The sequence below is a fragment of the Mandrillus leucophaeus genome, unplaced genomic scaffold, assembly GCF_000951045.1.
Source record: "Mandrillus leucophaeus isolate KB7577 unplaced genomic scaffold, Mleu.le_1.0 Scaffold13, whole genome shotgun sequence".
NCBI lineage: Eukaryota > Metazoa > Chordata > Mammalia > Primates > Cercopithecidae > Mandrillus > Mandrillus leucophaeus.
In genome coordinates, this window is record NW_012101254.1 from 3,943,867 (window position 1) to 3,969,269 (window position 25,403).

The 25,403-nt window shown below is 41.0% G+C and overlaps 1 protein-coding gene across 2 annotated transcripts in view; it reads left to right on the plus strand.

Annotated features, from left to right (window-relative positions):
- Positions 1-25,403, plus strand: part of RBKS (ribokinase) — a 123,003-nt gene that overhangs the window by 53,448 nt on the left and 44,152 nt on the right. For both annotated transcript variants that reach the window (XM_011972579.1, XM_011972580.1), the window contains exons 6-7: positions 4,128-4,219; positions 9,206-9,394. In XM_011972579.1, the coding sequence (XP_011827969.1) occupies positions 4,128-4,219; positions 9,206-9,394 (281 nt within the window). The remainder of the gene's footprint in view (positions 1-4,127; positions 4,220-9,205; positions 9,395-25,403) is intronic.

Genomic DNA, 25,403 nt, shown 5'->3' on the forward strand with positions numbered 1-25,403 from the left:
TAGCCAGGATGGTCTCAATCTCCTGACCTCGTGATCCGCCTGTCTCGGCCTCCCAAAGTGCTGGGATTACAGGCTTGAGCCACCGCGCCCGGCCTTTTGCCCATTTTTTAATGGAGTTGTTTTTTGCTTGTCGATTTATGTAATTCCTTATAGATTCTGCATATTAGACCTTTGTCAGATGCATAGTTTGCAAATATTTTCTCCCATTCTCTAGGTTTTCTCTTTACTCTATTGACCATTTCTTTTGCTATATGCAGAAGCTGTTTAGTTTAATTAAGTCCCACTTGTCAATTTTTGTTTTTGTTACAGTTGCTTTGGGGGACTTAGCCAAAAATTCTTTGCCAATATCGGTGTCAAAAAGGGTATTTTCTAAGTTTTCTTCTAGGATTTTTATAGTTTGAGGTCTTACATTTAAAATATTTAATCCATCTTGAGTTAATTTTTATATATGGTGAAAGATAAAGGTCTAGTTTCTTTCTTCTGCATATGGCTAGCCAGTATTCCAGCATCATTTATTAATAGGGAATCTTTTCTCCGTTGCTTGTTTTTGTCGCACATGGCCAATCTTGTTTTATCTGTATCCTGCCTCATGGCTCCCTACCCTGCACTGCCACCTTGGATTATGTTGAAGCAAAACCCAGATGTTACATTTCATTTTTAGTATACCTGTTTTTTGATGTAAGGTACTATGTTTTTTTATCTATTTTTTTTTTTTTGAGACAGAGTCTCGCTCTGTCACCAGGCTGGAGTGCAGTGGCGTGATCTCAGCTCACCGCACCCTCTGCCTCCCAGGTTCAAGCGATTCTCCTGCCTCAGCCTCCTGAGTAGCTGGAACTACAGGCATGTGCCACCACGCCCAGCTAATTTTTGTATTTTTAGTAGAGACAGGGTTTCACCATGTTGGCCAGGATGGCCTTGATCTCTCTCAGCCTCCCAAAGTGCTGGGATTACATGCTTGAGCCACCGCGCCCGGCCAGATACTGTATGTTTTAAGAGTGTTGTCTTTGCTACATACAGCACTTAACCTGTAGTCAAATTTAGTCCCATCAGTTTTTTATAACTAATGGCTCATTAGTTTAGTGAGAAACCTCTCTGACATTTTTTTCTTCTGTGTAAGCGTGTAAGTGTAAATACACATATAGTTATGTGAGTTTGTTATTTGTTCTTATTAAAAAGGGAGAGTAGGCTGGGCATGGTGGCTCACACCTGTAATCTTAGCATTTTAGGAGGCCAAAGTGTGAGGATCACTTGAGCCCAGGAATTCAAGAACAGCCTAGGCAACATGGCAAAACCTCATCTCTACCACAAAAAGAAAAAAAAGAAAAAGAAAAAGAAAAAACTTGCCCAGGCGTGGTGATGGGCACAGTAGTCCCATCTTCTTGGGAGGCTAAGGTGGGAGGATCACTTGAGTCTGGGAAGTGGAGGTTGCAGTGAGCCAAGATTGCATCACTGTACTCCAGCCTGGGTGACAGAGCCATCTCAAAAAGTTGGGGGTGGGTAGTACAAAACTGCCTTGTTCACTTATAAATAAATTATAGAAGTCTTTCTTTGACAAACAGAGATCTACTTTACTCTTTTTAACAACTGTAGTGATTTACATCAGGCATGTGTCATAATTCTTTTTTTTTTTTTTTTTTTGAGACAGAGTTTCGCTCTTGTTGCCCGGGCTGGAGTGCAATGACGCGATCTCGGCTCACTGCAGCCTCCACCTCCCGGGTTCAAGTGATTCTCCTGCCCCAGCCTCTAGAGTAGCTGGGATTACAGTCACGCACCACCATGCCCGGCTAATTTTTGTACTTTTAGTGAAGACAGAGTTTCACCCTGTTGGTCAGGCTGGTCTCAAACTCCTGACCTCAGGTGATCCACCCACCTCAGCTTCCCAAATAGCTGGGATTACAGGCATGAGCTACCGAGCCCGGCCTATGTCATAATTTTTTAAACTAATCCCCTTTAATAAATGCGTTGGTTTCTTTTTGTGTTTTCTATTGCAAACAGGGCTATATAAACAACATTGTATATCATCTTTGTATGCTTATGGATTTCTACAGGATGGGTTTAGAAAAGGAATTGCAGGACCAGGCATCTTTTGAGGGAAAAAAATGATCCTTTAAGAATGGCTCTACCATGTTGTTCCACACTTGTAGCTTACTCTAATCTGTGCTCAAATGCTGATGAATGTGCTAGGCGAGCAGTTGTTTCCACTTAATGCTTGAGGAAAATTGGGAACAGTATATTGTTCTGAAAACCTAAAAAGTTTAAGTGATGTGTTAGAATATGGGACAATGAGAGTCTTTATGTGTAATTGACATCTCTAAGACCTCTCAGAAGTGAGAGAACCAATGAGAGAGACTGTTGCCAGGCTACAAACTCCAGCAGAAGGCAGAAGAGATGGGTGGACAGGCGAGGGTGTTGGGCTATCTGTAAAGGACAATATAATAACAGTAATAATCCTTTACATTTGTACAGCAGATTAGAGTTTACACTAGGCTTTTACATCTGTTTTCTAATTTAAGCTGCACAATAACTCTATACAAAAATCTGAGCAGCCAAAAATATACCATAGAATTTCTGTGGGTGGACATTCTGGATTCTAAAGTAACAAAAATGTGGGAATAGTGTTAGCCCATACTGGACAAGACCCACTGACTGAATCAAAATGCTTAAAATGTTAGGTAAGACCAAGGAAGGTGCAGAAGTAGAGTAGATGTCCTCACCAGGCTGAAGTAGTAGACAGTTTTCATTAGCCACATGCTGATTAGTCCCCAAGAATGTGGAATGGATTAGTGCCAAGCTGGCTATGTGAGAGCCGCCTGGAGAACTTGTAAACATGCAGATTCCCTGATGTTACCCCCAGAGATTCTGATTCAGTGGGTTTGAGGTCAGTTCTAGAAATTAGGCATTTTCACAAGCTCTCCTAGTGATGCTGATATGCAACCAAGTTTGCAAACCACTGTTCTTGAAGTTTCTGAGAACTGCAGCTAGAGATTTTTACACTATGGGTCTATAGTCAAATGAGACAGCATGCAAGTCAGTGGACCTGGGTTGAGAAAAAGAAGACTAACCAATCTAGTTGAGTACTCAAGTGAATAAGTGCTTTGACAAAGAAGGAACGTCCTATGAATGTAATTTCTAAAGACTTGAAATATACATATCTACATTTACAAAGTCCCAAACCAAAGGGTGTTTTAAAATATTGTGAATTGTCACTGAGGCATGTGTAGGTGTGGACAGAGTCCTGGCCTAGAGAGACTACTTTTTTTAGAGTGGACCAAACTCTGAACTTAAAGCCAGAGGACCCTGAGTAGGGGTCCATCTTCACTGTGTCCCAGTGTATAACCTGAGATGTGTGACCTCATCTTTCTGAGCCTCATTTTCCTCCCTCTGAAAAATGACCATGATATTCTCATTTCCCTGTGTCTGCTATTCCCATCTATCCTTCTCTTGTAGCCTCTCAGTCTGAGCTAGCACCAGCCTCTGATTGAATTCCTCCTCCTTTCTCAATCTTTTTTTTTATATTCCCAGATTGCTCACAGAAGCCAAGAATGTCAGCTTTTGTGTAAGTGCATATGTTTGCAGGAGTAATTGTGATATATTTGGGAGACATACTTAGGTGTATAAAATATGCATATGCACATGAGCTTCCTGCTTACTGTTCCCACCAGGAAAGTTCTGAACCTTTCGTTGTTTATTTCCTATCATCTCCTTTTCTTCCCTGGAAAATGGATTTATGAACTAGCCTTGAAACCAAGCCCTTAAAGTAACCCACAAAAATGTCCACCAGCCTGTTCACATTCACACATGTACTTTCATGCCACAGCATTTTTACTTTTCTCTAATGTTCTTGTTGCCTTTGCCTTAACTCTACAATCACATTGACTGTAATATTGCTGTTTTCCCTGGAAGCTGAAATGTTGTAAAGTGCAAAGCAGAGAAAATGGAAATAGGGAATTGGTACCCAGCTGTCATGGAAATTGAGATTTCAGACTTTTCTCTACATCCGTAACTAAGTGGATATTTAACCAGATGAAGACAAAAATGAACTCAAGGATTTTCCCTACTGAATGTCTGTAAATGCACCATGTTAAAAATGAAAACTAATAATCACCCCCTTTTCCATTCCTTTGTAGTGAAAACATTGTTCAATCCAGCCCCTGCCATTGCTGACCTAGATCCCCGGTTCTACACCCTCTCAGATGTGTTCTGCTGCAATGAAAGTGAGGTAAGGGTGAATTGCTTTGCTCGTTCTGTGAGAAACCAAAAGTTCGTGCAAGTGGATAAAGCAAAGGGGCAGAACTAACCACATCAATTTGATGACGTGAATTCTCAGGCATGGTGAAAACGGATTTTTTCAGTTTACTGGGGTGTGGAGAAAAGGAAATTAGTAAATCCTAGGGGGAAAAAAAGGATTCTCTGAGTCACTTCCATATTCTGGCACTTATCAAACCTCAGTTAATTTTAGTCCGTTCCTTGCCCTCACACTACTGGTGTTTTGTTTTCTAATTATTTCATATTCTGAGGACTATATTAAAGTTGCCAGGTTTAGCAAGTAAAAATGCAGGATGTCCAGTTAAATTTGAATTTCAGATGGATAATAAATAACATACCTAACAAGTTTATACTGTAAAATTACCTGTCATTTATCTTAAATTCAAATTTAACTGAGCTTCCTGTATTTTATCTGGCAACCCTAATTAGTGTACAACTCCTGGAGGATCTGCTACGTCCGGTAGCAAAGACCCTGTGTCATGATGTATCATCTGAACAGACTATCTATCAACTGGTACAGTAAGAAAGGATATTGTACCACCCTTACTTAAATATTGTTAGGAAGAAAATTTCAATATTTCTCCTTTTTTATACGCCAGACAGCATTAGAACAGAGCTCTTGCCTGTCAGTGGGATGCAGGTGTACACACTGGTGAATGCAACATGGAGAGAAAGAAATTAATGAACCATAATAGTTAAATTTCCACTTTTTGTTTTTGAGACAGGAACTCACTGTGTCACCCAGGTTGGAATGCGGTGGTGTCATCATGGCTCACTGCAGCCTCTACCTCCCAGGTTTAAGCAGTCCACCCGCCTCAACCTCCCAAGTTGCTGGGACCATCATGCCTGGCTAATTTTTTAATTTTGTGTAGAGACATGATTTCGCCATGTTGCCTAGACTAATCTCAAACTCCTGGGCTAAATCATTCCTCCTGCCTCAGCCTCCCAAAGTACTGGGATTACAAGCATGAGCCACTGCACCCAGCCTAATTTTCCATTTGGTTTAAAGGCTGAATGAAGGCTTTTAGGATTTCTTGACCTGCTTTCTTGATAATTTCATCTCTCAAAACATAGAGGAAACAAGAAAGAAGACTGCTACAAGGAAACTAATTTTAACAAACCACAATAGGTTATGCAATATTTTTGAGCAACCACCATGCTAGGAAGAAGGAATTGTGGGAAATAGTGACCATTTCACAATAAGAGGTTAGAGTACCCTCAACTGCCAAACTGGCCTAAATTTTCCTGCTAGATACTTGAAGAGCACTCTATTTATTACTCAAATGCTCATCACACCTCAAATTACTTATTCATTTCTTCTGTCTTCTCCATTAAATTACAAGTTCTATGAGGTCAGAGACATCTGTCTTATTCACTGTTGTATCCCTGATGGCTATCCCTGTGTATATAGTTATCTATTGCTGCATAATAAACTACTTCCAAAATGTACTGGCTTATAACAGCAATAATTATTTATTGTCAGTCCCAGTTTTTGTGTGTCAGGACTTCACACAGGTGATAGCATGATTTGACTCTCTTGCACAATGCCCCAGGCTTCAGTTGGAAGACACAAAGTCTGAAAGCTGGAAGTTTTCTTCACTCACATGCTTGACAGTTGATGCTGGCTTTCGGCTGGGGACATAATGAGGTTGTTGGCCGGAACACGTAAACATGGCCTCTGTGTGACTTGGGCTTCCTCATAATATGGTAGCTGGGTTTCAAGATCCAGCTTCCCGAGAGAAGGAGACACCTGACAGAAGCCATATTGGCTTTTGTGAGTTAGCTTCGGAAGTAACACGGCATCACTTCTGACTCATTCTATTGATTTAAGCAGGAAGGTCCACCCTAGTACCCCACCCCTTACTAGAAGATTGTCATTGGCACAGTGTAAAACCAGGATTTGTGATATGATATAGGTTAATACAGTTATCTTTGGAAAATAACATCTGCTACACTGTACCTGCACATAGCTGGCACTTAGTAAATGCTTATGAAATAAATAAATGAAAGAACTCTGGTGTTTAAGGAAATTGGTCTCAGAAACTTAATAGAAGAAAGAAAAACATTAAAAGCTTAATGTTCTGGGGCCAGGCGCAGTAGCTCACGCCTGTAATCCCAGCACTTTGGGAGGCCGAGGTGGGCAGATCATGAGGTCAAGAGCTCAAGACCAGCCTGGCCAACATGGTGAAACCCCGTCTCTACTAAAAATACAAAAATTAGCTGGGCATGGTGGCACATGCCTGTAATCCCAGTTAGTGAGGAGGCTGAGGCAGGAGAATTGCTTGAACCACAACCTAGGAGGCGAAGGTTGCAGTGAGCCAAGATCGCGCCACTGCACTTTAGTCTGGGCTACAGAGAGACTCTGTCTCAAAACAAAAAAAGTGTAATGTTCTTATTGATGAACTCTAATCACAGCAATAATGTAAATTCATGCTTATGATACTCTGCTCCAAACACAAACCATTGATATGTAAATATTAATGGAGACAATGAAAAGATACTCACAAGCTCTAAAACAAGATAAATAACTCCACAGATCAGAAATGGAACAGCCTCACAGAGCATTCAGCCCTTGATATGCTGGCTGTACACCAACCCCAGAAACAGGCAGAGGTGGTAGGAAGTTCACCCACTGTGGGTCATGGGCACTAAAAGTGTGCCACTTATAGGTGGCTGGAGCCGAGCCCACGGATGGAAACCATACATGCTAGACTGTGGCTCCCCGCTAACAGTAAAAGGTGGAGGAACCTGCTACCCCTGCTGCCTGAAGCATATTTAAGGCTCCCAACCTGAGGAGCTAGCAGGACAGAGACACAGCCTCTGACCAAGAAGTAAACCAAGCCAACCACTGACTTAGTGACTGGACTGGCAGTAGCTCCAGAAACAGCAGAGCAAGAACTGCCTATTGCCAATATAATACCTGGTTCTGGTTTAGAGACTCTTGTGTGCCTGGCGGAAGCTACTATAAAACCACTGAGGGCCAGGCACGGTGGCTCACGCCTGTAATCCCAGCACTTTGGGAGGCTGAGGCGGGTGGGTCACGAGGTCAGGAGATCGAGACCATCCTGGCCAACATGGTGAAACCTCATCTCTACTAAAAGTACAAAAATTAGCCGGTGTGATGGCATGCGCCTATAGTCCCAGCTACTCAGGAGGCTGAAGCAGGAGAATCGCGTGAACCCGGGAGGCAGAGGTTGTAGTGAGCTGAGATCTCCCCACTGCACTTCAGCCTGGATGACAGAGCAAGACTCTTGTCTCAAAACAAAAACAAAACAAAACCAAAAAAAAAACACTGAAAAGCAGGCATCAACCAGGTGGGAGCTGAGGTGTGACAGCTTTCCAACTCACAGTGAACAAAGTGAGCCTGCAAATGAAAAACATAATGCTATGAAGTTCATGCAGCACAATCAACAACCTACAGATGAATTTGCCCAAGATGAAATTCATATAATAAAACTCAGCCAGGCGCCATGGCTCATACCTGTAATCCCAGTGCTTTGGGAGGCCAAGGCAGTTGAATCACATGAACCCAGGAGTTTGAGACCAGCCTGGGGAACATAATGAGACCTCATCCTGTCTCTACAAAAATAAAAGATGAGCTGTGTGTGGTAGGGCATGCCTAGAGTCCCAGTATGTGGGAGGCTGAGGCAAAAGGATTGCTTGAGCTCAAGAGTTTGAGGCTGGAGTGAGCTGTGATCATGCCACAGCACTCCAACTGGAGTAATAGAGCAAGATACTGTCTTTAAATAAATAAACAAGGCAAAAAATTCTTTAAAATAGTGTAATTAAGATTAACATTCATTATGAAAGAAGAAAAAATTTTGTGAAAGAAACACAGAATTGAAGCAACAACATGCGAATATGAAAAACAACCAATTAGAAGTCGTGAAAACCTAAATAGTCATGGAAATGTTTTTAAATCACTCGGTAGAAAAATAAGCATTAGAATGGAATAAAAAATTAGTACATTGAAAGAGAAGTTGGGAGAAAAATATGGATCTTGTTGAGCTCCCTCATTTTACAGATCGTAATTGATGTGGGGAAGGTCACAGACTGAGTGAGTAGGAGAGGTCTCCTGAATGCCAGGGCATTGCTTTTTCTGCTACCTGTCAGTACCTCTCCTAATCTGCTTCCATCTTCTCTGGCAAAAACAAAAGAAACGAGTAGTCTGCAAACATGGAAAGCAAAAACTGGAAATTTGAGAAGAGGGGTTATGGCCCAGGAGAGGCTTGGAAGTATTATGTCCTTAGGTGCCAAACTTACAGGTGCAATTTATACCAAAATCATTGGCAGTGGCCCTTTCCTTTCTCCTTTCCTGCCTCTCCTCCAACCCTCCTTTTTTTTTTTTTTTTTTTTTTTGATAGAATTCCCTTTGTTAGGCCTAACTCTTTGTTAAAATTATTATATGTGCAGAAAAGCTGAATGAACAACTACCTTTCACCTAAACATTTGTTAACATTTTGCTATATTTGCTTTTCCTCTTCCCTGTGTGTACTTAGTTTTGTTTTCGTTGAAACGTAAGTGAAAAAAAAGTATTTTATTGTTGAGAATAAGTTGCAGACAACATGATACCTCACCCCAAATACTTTGGCATACATCTCCTAAGAGGAACCACAGTACCATTATCACACCTAAGAAGATTGTCAGTAATTCCATACTATCGTCTAATATCCAAGCCACATTCAAATTTCCCCAGTCGTCCCAAGAATGTCTTTTATAGATTGTTTTTGTCATCACTGTTATTGCTTGAAACGTCTTTTATAGGTTGTTTTTGTCATCACTGTTACTGCTTTATTTTCCTGTACCAGTATCCATCAAGGTTCCCATTGCATTGGTTATTACAAAAAAGAAGGGAGACATTTTCTAGAAAAACAAATCTGGAAGTGGATCCGGGTTACTTATTTTCACCACTGTTTCTGTTGACTTTTGTGTATTCCAGGCTGAGATTTTAACTGGCCTCACAGTGAACAGCGCTGCAGATGCTGGGGAGGCTGCATTAGTGCTCTTGAGAAGGGGCTGCCAGGTGGTAATCATTACCTTAGGGGCTGAGGGATGTGTGGTGCTGTCGCAGACAGAACCTGAACCAAAGCACATTCCCACAGAGAAAGTCAAGGCTGTGGATACCACGGTAAGTTTTAAAATTTAAGAATCATGTTTAGCCCTTGAAAATTGTTACTTAGTAGCTAATTAGATGCCGCACCTGAATTTTTGGATAATGAAATAAAGGCCTAGTAAGTGATATGGTGAAAGAGAAGAACAACCAGGCAGGGGAACTGTGTTTTAATCCCTCTCTAACTCTCTGTGGGACTTCATGCAAGCAACTTGACCTCTCTGAGATGTTGTTTCCTCATTCATAAAGTCAGAATAGCAGTAAAATTATACCTGTATTACCTATATTCATTCATTTATCCAGTCATTCATTCAACAAATAGGGATTTGTGGAATACCTATTATGTCCCAGATATATGATAGTTGCTGGGGATATAGCAATAAATAAGGCAAAGTCTCTGCCCTTGTAGGGCTTAGATTCTAGACAGTGAACAAGTAGCTGTGTCTTACAAGCTTCTCATGTGAAATGAACAGCAAGGAGCACTGGTTAAGCAGAGATCATTCTTTTAACCAACAAATTCTGGCAGCTAACATTTACTGCATGCTTGCCGCATCTCTTTTGCATACATCTCATTTAATCTTTAAACAATTCTGTGGGACAGGTATTGTTTCCATTTTGCAGATGAAGAAACTTATACAGGATCACATTGCTGGTAGGTAACAGAGCTGGAGATTCGAAACTAGGCATATGGACTCCACACAGACATGTTTTGTGTAAGGTGCTGTGCTAAGGACCAGTGTGCTAGGTGAACAAGCCATGGCTACAGAGTAGGAATAAAAAGGAAACAAGTTAGAAAAAAGACTCATGGTTCCCCTAAAGCTAGGGAAACATAAATTGTTTGTTTATTGTTAGAAATCAGAAGAGCTTGCCGGGCGCCACTTCATGCCTGTAATCCCAGCACTTTGGGAGGCTGAGGTGGGCGGATCACGAGGTCAGGAGATTGAGAACATCCTGGCCAACATGGTGAAACCCCGTCTTTACTAAAAATACAAAACTTAGCTGGGCATGGTGGTGCACACCTGTAGTCCCAGCTACTTGGGAAGCTGAGGCAGGAGAATCACTTGAACCCAGGAGGCGGAGGTTGCAGTGAGCCGAGATTGCACCGCTGCACTCTAGCCTGGTGACAGAGCAAGACTCCGTCTCAAAAAAAAAAAAAAAACAGAATTCAGGAGAGCGGACTAGAAAAGTAAGTAAACTAGACTTGAGGAAGAATAAACATTTTAGGGTTTTTATTTAGAAGAAACTGATAGATAATTATTCATAAAATATATTTTGGTTTGTTTTTATGCTTAAAAGTGACTTCAAAATGTGGGTCATTATGAAAAAAGAAGGCTGAGGGGCTCTGATGAAGTTTTGGATGTGAATATACTTTGAAAAATATTCAAGTGCAAGAAATGGTTATGTGACATGAAATTAACATCCTGGTTGCCTTTCAAAATGTGCTTTACCAGGTATTTGATAAAGTGTGCTTGGTGTTGCTATTGTCTTCATATTTAGTCATTTCTGAAACTATTAGTTTATTTTCTGTTTGTCAAGGACAAGAACCTGTATTTGAGGGGATCCTTAGTTCTGAAATCGATCCTCCATTAGACTAACACTACTTTAAGTCCTGACCTAAAGTGAAAAGACTCTATGCATCTCCTGCTAAAAGTGAAATGAGAGTTCCTCAAAGACCTACATAGATGCACAGAAGTGGCTCAGCCCCTATTCTCGGTGTCCATGTTAGTTACTACCCCTTTGGATTGTAGGCACCAGAAGCACAACTCAGGCTTATGCAGGAAAAAGGATTTATTTGTTGCATATAATTGCAAAGTGTAAAGATATGGCAGAATGCAGAGGTTGAACGGTGTCATCCAGGCAAGTCAGGTCACTTGCTCGCTGGCTCCCTCCCTGTCAGCTCTGCCCTCCTCATAGTGGGCTGTGAGCTCAGGTGGGTCCACTCCCTGCCCACACTGTACCTCATGTCATGTCCCTGTCCCTGGTTTCAGATTCAAATCACTCTTATCAGAAGATAGGGAAGTGGATGCTGACAAGAAAACAGTAGAATGTCTAGTGTGTTTTAATATATCTAGAGATTTTTCATTTTCTTACAGAATTTGAAGATGAACTATTAATTAGTACATAGGAAACTGAGGAAAATGTTTAAGTAAAGCAAATTTTCCCTTCTAGGTCATCTAGAACCTAAGGGGAAAAAGTATGATGAAGTGAATATAATCTTTGTATATGACGTGGCTATAAATGCTATAAATGCATAGTCATAACAATGTAAATGCCAATTCTAGATTTAACCAAAAATGGAGATTAGAATAATATTGTGAAGATGGGAGGATAAAGTGAGTGTGCATTTGCACATGGGGGGACATAAAACTAAACGCTCATCTTCCATAATTGGAACTTAAGAGATAATATCTAAAATTGACTTTTTTTTTTTTTTTTTTTGAGACAGGTTCTCACTCTGTTGCCTAGACTGGAGTGCAGTGGCTCTATCTTGGCTCACTGCAACCTTTGCCTCCCAGGCTCAGGTGATCATCCTACCTCAGTCTCCTAAGTGTCTGGGACTACAGGTACACGCTACCGTGCCTGGCTAATTTGTATATTTTTAGTAGAGACAGGGTTTCACCACATTGCCCAAGATGGTCTCAAACTTCTGGGCTCAAGCAGTCCGCCCACCTCAGCCTCCTAGAGTGCTGGGATTATAGGCAGTGAGCCACCATGTGCAACCCTAAAGCTGGTTTTCTAAAAGCAGTATAAGTTTATTGCCAGAAACATCAGATAATTACCAGAAGAAACCACTAAAAGAATTTAAAGTATTTGCCTCATGAAAATGGGAATGGAGAGAGATTGGGCATTTATACTTAAACCTTACATGAGTCCACAAAAACTTGTATGTGAATGTTCATAGCAGCATTATTCATAATAGCCAAAAATTGGAAAGAACCCAATATTTATCAGCAGATGATGGATAAACAAATTGTGGTATATCCATACAATGGAAAATTATTCAGCCATTAAAAAGAATACTGATACATACAACAACATGGATGAAGCTCCAAAGCATTATGCTAAGTGAAAGAAGCTAGATACAAAGGATTATATGTTATGTGATTCCATTTAAATGAAATATTCAGAATAGATCAATCCATAGATACAGAGCATAGATGGGTGGTTGCCAGGGACTAAGGGGAGGAGGAATGGGGAGAAACTGCCTAATGGGTAAGGAGTTTTACTTTAGAGTAATGGAAATGGTTTGAAACTAGATAAGAGGTTGGTGATTATACGACATTGTGAGGATACTAAATGCCCTGAGTTATTTATGTTAAAATAGGTAAATTATTAAATAATTATTTTTTAAAAGGAATGAAGTACTGATTCATGCTATGACATGGATGCACCTTGAAAACATACTACTAAGTAAAAGAAGCCAGGCATAAGAGGTCACATATTATGATTTTATTTCTATGAAATATCCAGAATAGGTATTATAAATCCATAGAGACAGGAAGTCAACTTATGGTTGCTGGGAGGGGATGGAGAGTGACCACTGATGAGTATGGAGTTCCTCTTTGGGGTGATGAAAATGTTCTGGCATCAGTGGTAATAGTTGGACAAGCTTGTGGATAATACTAAAGAACACTAAAGCATACCCTTTTAAAGAGTGAATTTTATGATGCATGAATTATATTTCAAACAACAACAAAAAAGCTCCACCGAAGCAATTCACTCATGAATGGATATTCGTGATAAAGACTCTCCGCTGAATTGCCCTACTGAATATACGTGAGTGGACTCTCGGCATCCCCCAGGTGGAGCAGCAGTGACACTGACAGGAACCAGGGTAGTGATTTTCTGGGTCTAGAATCTTCCTCATCTTTTTTATGCTATCTCCGTCCTCTCATCCAGCACTTTCATTATTAAAATTCTTACCTGTTCTGCACACAGCTGTGCAGCCTCTTCGTAAATCTGATAAAGAGAAGATAATTCACGTGGTGAGTGAGAAGCTCCCAGGGAGGCATTTTCTTCTGAACAAATGAGCTCTTTCACTTTTCTGTGAGGAGGGTATTACTTGCTCTCAGTCGGTATGTAACCTTCTCGCTTTTCTCTTCCTCCTAATCCCTTATTAAAAAGTCAGGGGTGACATGGATAGTGGAAACATCTTTAGTTTGTTGGCGTGTTGTCCACTCGAGGCAGACAGCCTGCCCTAGAAGAAGCCATTTCCCGTTCTACGTCAGTGCTTCTGCAGACTGCTATATTCAGTTTTGCCTCACTGTTAATAGTTGAATATATCACTTCTATTTTTACATCTGTTTTTCCCGTTGTACTAGAGTGAGATGGTGGCAGTAGCTGCAGATGTCCTCAGCTCAGTTTGGAAGACGTGACAGATGTGTCTTTTCTCCCATTTCTACATGTTATCTGAATCTCAGCCTCCAAATGACAGAGCGTGCATGTCCGCCCTCTGTTCTTCCACCCTGAATGTTAAGGGGTTTGCCTGCTTGCATTTAGGATTGCACTAAGCACTCCATAGTCAGAGACACACACCTAAGCATAGTATATTTTAGGATTGTGCTACTGTGATATATTATAACATTAGTTATCCCTGACTTATAAGCACTGAAATTCTTGATGTATAAATTGCTTTTCTTTATGTAAATGGTTAAGTCCTGGAATCTACAATAACACTCTCAAGAATTTAGTCCATAGGCTAAATCTGTCTTCTCAAGAATCACTCACTCTGTAATAATGCATGGGTATGTAAGTAAACTGAGAACAAACACAAGCCAGGGGCACAGGAAATATATCTTTCCTGTTCTTTATTCTCCTTTCTATCCTTCACATTTGAGTCCTGTAGTGTTCAGAGTTGCTGATGAGGCACTAGGCAGTGGCAGCCAGCTGCATGGGTGTCCCATAACTACTCACGGCTTGAGAGTTAACTCTAAATTAGGATTGCACCAGTAAGAAGTAGAGATAATTTCTGTTAAAGTTTGCACAGAAGCACTTTCTTAGGATGAGGTGATTGCTGCGGCTGGCTGGTTACTCACAGGTTTCCCAGGTGACCTCTTGTATTCCTCTCCTCCTGGGTTCTGGCCCACAGCCGTCCCAGCTGTCTCAAGGATAGGGTTAATGGATCAACCTCTTAGGCCCCATCCAGTCTGACAGTTCAATCTTTGAAAACCTAGCATCTGAGGGGCCATTACTCCCGACTTGGTGTGACCTTTCCTCCACCCTACATTCTCCTCTCCCCACCGTTGTCACTTCCACCAGTGGAAAGTCAAACTAATATTACAAAATGTACTTGGAACTAATGAATTGAGGTGATCTCAAGAGGTGTTTCTCAAAGCAGGCAACCTGAGGCCCTGTTCCTTGCTTAGCCATAGTCCTGCTGGGAGGACTGAATACTCAGCAGTTCCTGCATGAGCACTGCCAGTACTAGTCTCCGTGACTGTCCTTGAACTGTGTTTCCCCAGCAGACTATTCTTCTTCTCCTCATCTCCTTCTTTCTGATCAACATATACTTTCTTTGCATGTGGTAATTAGTTGAGTTTCTGAGGGGATTTGTGGCTCAGAAGCCATTTTGTCCTTGAATAGAGGCTTTGCACATTTCTGTCCAGAAGCTTCTGTTATAGCCAAGATGTTTTGGTGTCCCTTACTGTTGATTGGCAATACTTGAGAAAGGGCTGGGTGAGTAAAATAATATGGTTTAAAAAAATGGTCAAATCTTAGCTGCTGAAGAGGTAACTGTAAAGTAATAAGGCTAATTTTGAACTGCTCTGTTAAATGTTTTATCCAAGAACTGTTTCCTTCAAACCTTGACTTTAAGAGACTTACTCTACTGATACAGCTACTACTCAAAGTGCCTTTGGAAATCGTCTGTCAGAATTGCCTTGAGAGCCTTCATTATCACCTTTATTCCACTAATCACTTTTTCTACTTGTGAAATTAATACATATTTTAATGTTCAAGGGGGGAAGGAGAGCAGCAACACAGAAAGGTATAAAGAAGAAAGTCAAGTATCCATGATCCTTCCACTTAAAAGTAATCGTTAACCTTTGGGTGTAAATCCTTCCAGATTTTTTTCTCTGCATAGTCATACACTTTTGAATATCTACTTACAGACAATTTGAACATTTGCAATATTATAGGATTAATATGTGTAATTGCACATATTACAACCAAAAAATTACAACTAAAAAATAGTGTAAATACAACTAAAAAAATCAAGTATTTCTCTAGAATAATATAAATAGGCAAGTCACTGAAGAAGAAATATGAAAAAAATAAATGAGACAATGCTTAACCTCATTAGAAGTCAGGAATATATACATTAACATAACAGTGAGGTCCTCTTTATTGCCCATAAGGTTGGCCAAAATTAAAATTTGAGAATGTTTAAGTCCAAATAGATCACAAAACAAATATTATACAGTCACGTAATTATGGTGGGAATGTAAATTTTTACAGTGTTTCCAGAGGGGCAGTTTGACAGTACTAATCTTTTTTTTTTTTCTTTTTGAGATGGAGTTTTGCTCTGGTTGACCAGGCTGGAGTGCAATGGCTCAATCTCAGCTTGCCACAACCTCTGCCTCCCCAGTTCAAGCGATTCTCCTGCCTCAGCCTCCCAAGTAGCTGGGATTATAGGTGTGCGCCACCACTCCCGGCTAATTTTTTGTATTTAATAGACACAAGGTTTCACCATGTTGGTCTGGCTGGTCTTGAACTCCTGACCTCAGATGATCCACCCACCTCGGCCTCCCAAAGTGCTGGGATTACAGGCGTGAACCACCACACCCAGCTGACAGTACTAATCTTTAAAATATACCTTCCCTTTGAAAATAGTAAATCTTGGCTAAGCATGCTGACTCACACCGTAATCCAAGCACTTTGGAAGGCCGAGGCAGAAGGATTACTTAAGGCCCAGAGTTCAAGACCAGCCTGGGCAACATAGCAAGACCTTGTCTCTATAAAAAAAAAAAAGAAAGACAGACAGAAAATAGTAAATCTCCTTCTAAGAGTCTGTCCTACAAAAATGCTCATATACACGAATATTTGTACAAGAATGTTTAATTCAGCTTTGTTTGCAATAACCAAAAATTGAGGTATATCTTCCTAATCATCAATAGAAAAAAGGTAAATATTAATAATAATGTAGTGCCATTTACTTGAAATTAACTCTCTAGCTATCTCTAAGTAAATGCATATTTTAAAATCTGGAAAGAACCTCACCAGCTGTTATGATCATTATTCATGGGAAGGGGTATAGGCTGGGGAGAAGGTGTTATAAAGGGGGACTTCTGTCTACTCCATACTCTACTGAATTATTTGAGTTTTTCCATAAGCCTGTATTTTTCATTTATTACTTTGTAATTTGAAATAAATATGACTTTGGGACATGGCCAAAAGCTGTTTGGAGCCATATCTAGCAAGTAAGATCGGTGATACCATTTCTCTGAGGGTGTACTGGGCATTATCCTCACAAAGAACCTCTCAAGCAATTCATAATCTTCATATAACTGAGCCGAGGAGCTCCTTGACGTAGGATAACCTCTGAATGGATAGACTCCTGGTGCCAAAAAGATAGATCTCCATTACCTTCCTATTGAGGGCACTTAAGGCTCCGTCAGTCTGGTTAGTTTATTATATACTTTGACAGGTTTTTTTTCTTAATCTTTTTAAAGAAATCATTCCTCAGAAAACATGTTATTTTATACAGTTCTTCTTGGAAATACCAGAATAAATGTCAAAGCATCACTGTTTCTGATCATCATTCAAATGTACAGCAGATCTTCAGACAAATTTTCCTCATGTTCAGGTTTTCTGAATGAATGAATCTGCTTATAGATTTCCATTTAACTCTTCAACCCTCAGTCTCACAATTAATCATAGCTTGAGTGATCTTAACTCTGGCTTTTGCCACGTTGCTTGGTCTTCAGTTGATGGACTATCTGGAGTTGTAAAAGGGACCAGCCAATAGGTGATGTCTCATGTTTAGGTATTTAGTAGTTCACGTACTTCATCTCCCATTTGAAACAGTCGTGAATAGAATGGCTCATGAGAGATGGAGGAACATATAACACCGTGCTGTGGACTGAATTGCGTTCCCACCAAAATTCATATGTTGAAGCCCTAACCCCCAATGTGACTGTATTTGGAGATAGGGAAAGAAAGCAATGGTTAAATGAGGTCATAAGAGTAGGGTCCTGGTTCGATGGGATTAGCATCCTTATAAGGAGACACCAGAGAGCTTGCTCTCTCGCTCTCTCCCTTTGTTTTTTCTCTCTCTGCTCTGCGTGCACACAGAGTCATGTGAGCACACAGCAAGATGGTGGCCACCTACAAGCCAAGAAAAGAGGCCTCAGAATGAAACCTACTTCGCCAGTACCTTGATCTTGGACTTCCCAGCCTCCAGAACTGTGAGAAATAAATTTCTATTGTTTAGGCTGTTCAGTCCATGTAATTTTGTTATAGCAGCCCTAGGAGCCTAATACATACACGGAGTCAAGTGAATGTGCTTCAGAAGTGACCTGAAGTGAATGCTAGAAAATTGGCTGTTCTGTAAAGAGAAAATAATCCAAAGCAAACTAAGAGGACTGGCCTAAATCATCATTTTGGTGAAATATCTCAAGGGTTTTTGCATATGGTTTAACTCTAGTCATCAGTCCCAGTGGCTAAGAGCAGATGATGGCCTGAGTTCTAACCCTGATTTAGCCATTAACTAGCAGTGCTGCTTTGGGCAAATGATTTCTTATGTTAGGGGCTCAGGTTGTTCATCCAAGCATGATGTATCTGGTGTGGCTGATCTCTGAGGCACCTCTGACATCTGAAATTCCTTGGTTCATTAGCCTCTGAAATTAGATTCTTTGGGGACATGAGGATTCTTTAGACTAACAATAAAAGCTGGGCACCACTCTGTGCCAGGCATCATGCTGGACTCTATGCATTACTTCACATCCTCAGAACAACCTGCAGGATGAGTTTTTGACCATTTGAGGGAGGAGGCAACTGTGGTTCTCAAAGGTTACTTGACCTGCCCAAGGGCCTACAGCTGGTAAGTTGGCAGAGCCAGGACTGATTTTAAGTTGGTCGGTCTGCCTATCTGTCTGTCTCCGACACCCATGGACTTGCTACCTCACTCATCACCCTGTATTTTGATTTGGTGACAGTCTGCCTAGCCTTCACTCTCTCTTATTTGACATTCCAGCACTGACTTTCCTTGTCACTTCTCATGATACAGGCTTCTTTTCTGTAGATCTTCAGAAGCGGCCAGATCTTGAAAAGGCCTTGCTTACTTTGTACAGTACACTGCAGCCTCATTTAAATGAAATAATCCATGTATACGCTGAGAACAGTGCCTAGCACATGTAAGCACTCAGTATGTGTTAGTTCTCACTAGTACATCCCTGTATATATGATTGTTCACTTTACCACTTTATGGATCATTTGGGTACCAGGTAGCATAGACTAGGAGCTTGTATCACCCACCATTAAGCAGAATGAATATTCTCTTGGCTCTGTGTATTAGTACAATGTACCATGATGCAACTCCAGCTTCTTCCTACCATGGTAAGGAGCAGGACCACATGGTGATATGGTTTGGCTCTGTGTCCCCACCCAAATCTCATCTCGAATTGTAATCCCCAGGTGTCGAGGGAGGGACCTGGCGGGAGGTGATTGGATTATGAGGGCACTTTTTCCCACGCTATTCTTGTGATAGTGAGTGAGTTCTCACGAGATCTGATGGTTTTATAAGGGGCTCTTCTCCCTTCCCTTCACACGCTTTTATCTCACCTGCTGCCGTGTAAGATGTGCCTACTTGTCACTTGTCATGATACATGCATCTATAATTGTTCCTTTTCTGTAGATCTTCAGAAGCTGCCAAATCTTGAAAAGGCCTTGCTTTCTTTGTACAGTACACTGCAGCCTCATTTAAATGAAATAATCCTTGTATACACTGAGAACAGTGCTTCCTTCCACCGTGATTGTAAGTTTCCTGAGGCCTCCCCAGCCATGCGGAACTATGAGTCAGTTAAACCTCCTTTCTTGATAAATTACTCAGTCTTGGGTATTTATAGCAGTGTGAAAATGGACTAATACACATGGACAGTGATTTGCAGGATCATGCCCATTCCAGACAGCAAAGGTTCTGGAACAACTCATATTCTTTCATTCTCATCATTGAATGATCAAACCTGGAGGAGAGGTGCACCACTCTCAGAGACTATAACCAAATCATTTTTTCATTAAATTTATTTAAGTAAGAGCTAAACTATAAAGGTTAGTGAAAATGTGATTCTTATTTTTTAACATTCACAAACTAGCTTTTTAGTTGAGGCAACCTCCTGCCCATCCTTAAGATTCATCTCAGAGAGTTCTCTTTGGGCAACCCCACTGCTTAATACAATGCTTGGCATATAATAACAGACCCTCTGCAAATAATAAAAGAGTTCTAGGCTGGACGCGGTGGCTCAAGCCTGTAATCCCAGCACTTTGGGAGGCCGAGATGGGCGGATCACGAGGTCAGGAGATCGAGACCATCCTGGCTAACCCAGTGAAACCCCGTCTCTACTAAAAAATACAAAAAACTAGCCGGGCAAGGTGGCGGGCGCCTGTAGTCCCAGCTACTCGGGAGGCTGAGGCAGGAGAGTGGCGTGAACCCGGGAGGCAAAGCTTGCAGTGAGCTGAGATCCGGCCACAGCACTCCAGCCGGGGCGACAGAGAGACTGCGTCTCAAAAAAAAAAAAAAAGAGTTCTAGTTCCTTCTGAGAAAGTAACTAGTTTGAGTGTTAAGAGTTGCTTACCCTCCCTGAGCCTTAGTTTTCTCAGGGGACTAGGGGATCAATTGGATTTCTTACATTCCTTAGGTTCTACATTGAAGATGCCCAGGGAAACAATAATCTTAGATAAAAATGCTCCCTATAAATGATTTGCAAATAGAATAATTACCCAGTTTTCCATTTTTAAACATATCCTTAGATTGTTTTATCTAAAACTAAGTTACAGAGAGTGTACGACATCTCTGAAATCATCATCATAGAATAAAGAAAACCCAAATGAGGTTCCGAAATAGCCCTCTTAACCTTAGAAATGATATTAGTAAAACTCTGCAGACTCTGGTGGCTGGAAAAAATGAAGAAGACAAAAAAGTTCACTGACTGTAAGGAAAGGACAGAGGACAAGGTAATTGCAGAAGAGACGGATAGACAAGGCACAAGACATCTGTCATGCCCAGGGGGCCATATGAGCTCTATTACATTACTTCCACATCAACAGATCACCTCATTTATTAGCTAATCAGGCAGAATTCAATATTTTAAATTATCTTTCTTAATCCTGCATGTGATCAGTTGAATACCCAGGGCTCTAGAAATCTAATTGTAACTGCTTACCAGAATGTCATCTTCACTTTGAGGAATTGAACCAGGGCCAAATCTAAGGCTGTTTTCTCCATTTTCCCAAGGTACTGTCCCACAGTCAGACCTGGACATGCGTGTACATGTGACTACTGCCCGACAGCTTAGGGGCTCCCTGAGGAGATGTGGGCCCCTGACCCTGCTTCAGAACTCAAATATGGCCAGGGACTGAAAGAGGAATATGGTAGTAGAGAAGAGGGGTATGGAAGTGGATGTAGAGTACAGAAAAGGAACCGTTGTTTCAGCCTTGGAAAAAGTCAAGAGAGAACTAAATCTAGGTTTAGAATGTTCTGTGGGCTTAGACATAAAATAGTCCCTCTGCCCAGTAAGAGGGGATTGTATAAGATTATAGGATCTTGCTTACCCATCTACGATTAGGATTTCGCTTCCTCTTAGCTTCCTACAGCTAACCCCACCTGTCCACCCTCCTTAAGCTTCTAAGACATTGGTGTGATAATATGGCAGTGAGCCTGGGGTCTACTCCTCACCCATCTTCCTGGGATGTTATAATGGTGTTCTCAGGAGCAAACCTGCCAGGACAACACAATAGATTTTCTAAGTGGTTTCCATTGAGTGACAGTGTTTCTAGGGTAGACCTGAAATTATGAGGAGGTGAAAAAAAACACCTAGAGCCAGGCGCGATGGTGCATACCTGTAATCTAGCACTTTGGAAGGCAGATGTGGGCAGATTGAACTCAGGAGTACAAGACCAGCCTGGGCAACATGGCAAAACCCGGTCTTGACAAAAAAAAGTTAGCCAGCATGGTGGCACACGTCTGTAATCCCCACTACTTGGGAGGCTGAGGCAGGAGGATCACTTGAGCCTGGGAGGCCAAGGCTGCAGTGAGCTGAGATCGTTCCACTGTACTCCAGCCTGGGCAACAGCAAGACCCTGTCTCAAAAAAAGAAAAAAAAATGCCCAGAGCCAAACCATAGAGCCCATGGCAGTGGGAGCCATGCCCATTGCCCTCAGTGCCCATTATTGCTGATGGAGTTGAACAAGGGAATAGAAAATGTCTGGTTCATAGCTTGCTGCACTCTGCCCTTTGTATAAAAGTGTGTGCATGTGTGTGTGTGTGTTGTAGGTTAATGGTGTGTATACTTTGCGTGTCTATGTTGATGGCATGTACTGTGAATAAACAGTTAATTGCATGAATGCCATGTGCTTATGTGTACATGTGTGTGAAAAGAATGTACTGCTGTGGGACAGAGTTTAAAGCAGCTATAAAGCAATTCATTCTTGCTTTCCTCTTCCTATTTCAGTTCCTTTAAGAACAAATACAGAAGTGTTCTATACTGTGGTACAGCCCCTGAAAAGGTTATGGATTTGGAGATCAAAGGGATACAGAGATTAGGTGAAGTACATCTCCCCTAAGAGATGCTCTAAAAACTGAAAATGTTATGTTGTTTTCTTTCCTTGGTCAAGCAAACCAAAATTAGAAAAAGAAAGATTATAGTGACATCTGCTAGGTGTCTTCCCCATGACTGTCCTGTTCCCAATTAGGAAAATCTTTTTCCTTCGTTTAGTATTCCCTTTAACTTTTAGTTTTAGTATGTAGGAATCGAATTGTTTAGATCAAGTTGTATGTGACTATAATTTGCATCAAATATATACATTTGTTTCTCCCCTCACTAGTCCAAGGCAAATCAGATTGCCTCTCTTTCCTTCCTTCCTTTCCTCCTTTTATTCTTCCTTCCTTCAAATGATGAAATATTTCAACCACACTGAACAGTACAGAGAATAATATCATGAACATCCATTGACTCACCACCTAGTTTATTAATTTTTTATATTTTGCTATTTTCGCTTCCGATAGTTTTTAAGAAATAAAATATTACAAACACACTGTGACTTCTGTGTCTAAGACGCTTAGTGTTACGAAGAAGTTAGCTTTTTTTCTTTTAAGAGATTGGGTCTCACTTTGCCACCCATGCTAGAGTGCAGTGGCACCATCATAGTTCACCATAGTCTCAAACTCCTGGGCTCAAGCCATCCTCCCACCTTAGCCTCCTGAGTAGCTGGGACCACAGGCATATACTATTATGCCCAGCTGATTTTTTTTTTTTTTTTTCTAGAGCTGGAGTCTCACTTTGTTGCACAGCCTTGTCTCATACTCCTTCCTGGTTTCAAGCAATCCTCCCACCTCAGCCTCCCAAAGTGTTGGAAATATAGGCATGAGCCAACATGCTGAGCCAGAACTTAGCTATTAATAATACATTTGAAGACAGTATTTGTTTATTAAAATGACTCTTGTTCCTTGCCATTTTGCAGTTTTACTACAGGGAACCTAGATCTGAATTTATTTATACTGCTTATTCTTCTTCCGGAATCTCAGTATTTATGGTTTTCATCAATTCTGAAAAACTCACAACCATTTTCTCTTATTGTTGCCTTTCCCCTATTTTCTCTGGGAACCCTGTTAGATATTCATTCTCTCTCTCTCTCTCTCTGTCTCTCTGTCTGTCTCTCTCTCTGTCTCTCTCTGTCTCTCTCTCTCTCCACATACATATAGATAGAGATATATAGATAGAGATATATGTAGACCTTCTCTTTCTATTCTTCATGTCTTTTAAATTTTGTCTCTTCCATATTTTCCATATCCTGGTCTTTCAGTGCTATATTCTGGGTTATTTCTTCAGGTCTTTTGCCCAGTTCATTACTTGTCTTTTTAGCCATGTCTGATTTGTTTAGAAACCTGTTTTTGCGTATAGAAACCATATATTTTATTTCTAAAATTTCCATTTGATTCTCTCTCAAACCTGCCCATTCTTTCATATGGTAGATTCTTATTTTAAAATTTCTTATTTTGTCTTTAATCATTTTAAACATATATCTGTAGTTTCTTTTAGCTGACTCTATTATCTGAAATTGCTGAGGACTAATTTCATGTCTAACTGTTTACTCTGTTTCATGGTAGATGTTTTGTCACATGTTTTATAATTGTGGGCTGTGAGCTTATCTTCAGTGGTACTTTATCTGTGAGAATCCTATGTAATCTAGGTTGAAGGTATTTCTTGACAGAGAAATTTGCCTTTGCTTCTGCCTGCTGGCCCAGGAGTATCCCTAGCTGAGGAATACTTTTATTTTGATCTCTTGGCTTGTGAATTTCTGGCCACACAGGTAGTATAAATTTCAAAACCCAAACTGCCTAAAAACAGGATCACGTTACAAAGTCTCAGTAACAGGATTTGTTGCTGTTTCTCTGAGCCATTGCTGGAATTTTGTTTTCCTGGTTCATCTTTTCTGTAGGAGTCTTAGTTCCAGCACTCCACTTTGCTTGAAACCCACCTTTTGTCCAAACATGGCCATTAAAACCGAAGTCCCAAGATTACTAGGACCAGCACACTGCTTGGATGGCCATAGTTTATGCTCTTACCATGCTAGTTTTTAGAACTCTCTTTGTTTTTGGACTCTGGGAAAATCTTATTTCTATTTTTTAGATATATTAATAGTAATAAGGCTTCTGTTTTATCCCAGAATTCTGAGTATCTTGTAGAAGGAGAGTTTTCAGAACTCTAGGCTACAACATTGCTACAAAGAGAAGCCTAAATTGGGTTTCTTCACAGGCAGTGATCACAGTCAGGGTCCTCAGGCTGCCTTTCATCTTATTCTCAGAGCATCGTGGGAGTTCCAAGACTAATGATACAAAAGCGGCCTCTAGAACTGAAAACAGTTCCTTAAGAAATAGGAAATACCCTATCTGAAAGAATGGCAAAATGGAATGAGGCACATCCCACTGTATACTTTCTTATTCAGCACACTTTGAATTTTCCACATGCCACGCAGTGGATATGCACTGGTATACCAGGGACACACCGACACAATAAGACAGTCCCTGGCCACAAAGAGCTTGGAATCTAGAAGAGTGCATAGTCCATACAGTCAGAATGAGAAGTCTCATGGTGATGTAGTGGAGGGAGCCCACCTAGCCTGAGGAGCCCAGGGAAGCTGTTTGAGAGGGTAAGGGAAGGAGCCGAGCTGAAGGATAAGGCAGTGCCGCTTGGTAAAGAGGCACCCAGGCAGAGGCAGCAGCTCATGAAGCAGCTAAAAGGAGCAGGGCGTATTTGTGCTGCTTCAAATAGTTCTATTTGGAAAGACCTGAGTACAAAGGAGAGTGGGAAAGGATGAGGTGGAGAGGTGGCAGGGTTGAGTTGTAAAAGGTCTCCTTTGCCACTTCGGGGAATTCACACTTCTGAGGGCAGTGGGGAGCCATGTAAGCAAGGGATACATTTGATCAGATTTATACTTTATAGAAAGATTAATATGGCTGCTGTATGAAGAATAAATTGGAGTTGACAAGACTGGAGTCAGGGAGAACAGTCCAGAGACTGTCGTATTGATCTGGGTGAGAGAGGGTGGCAGCCTGGACTACGGATTCTGAGAAGTGGGTTTAAGAGCTCATGGGAATTCAGATGACATAAAGATAGTTCATTTCCTTAAAAAAAAGTGGGGACGGGGAGAGATAACTAAGATGGTTATTTCATAGTTGAAACAAACAGATCATTCTGTCAGTCTGAGTGGTTTTCCACATTTTTTTTTTACTCTGACTCACGTAAAGGCTAAAACCTACTCCCACTAGAAAGAGTTCCTGTCATCAGTGATTCTCTGCAGATAGCACAGAAAG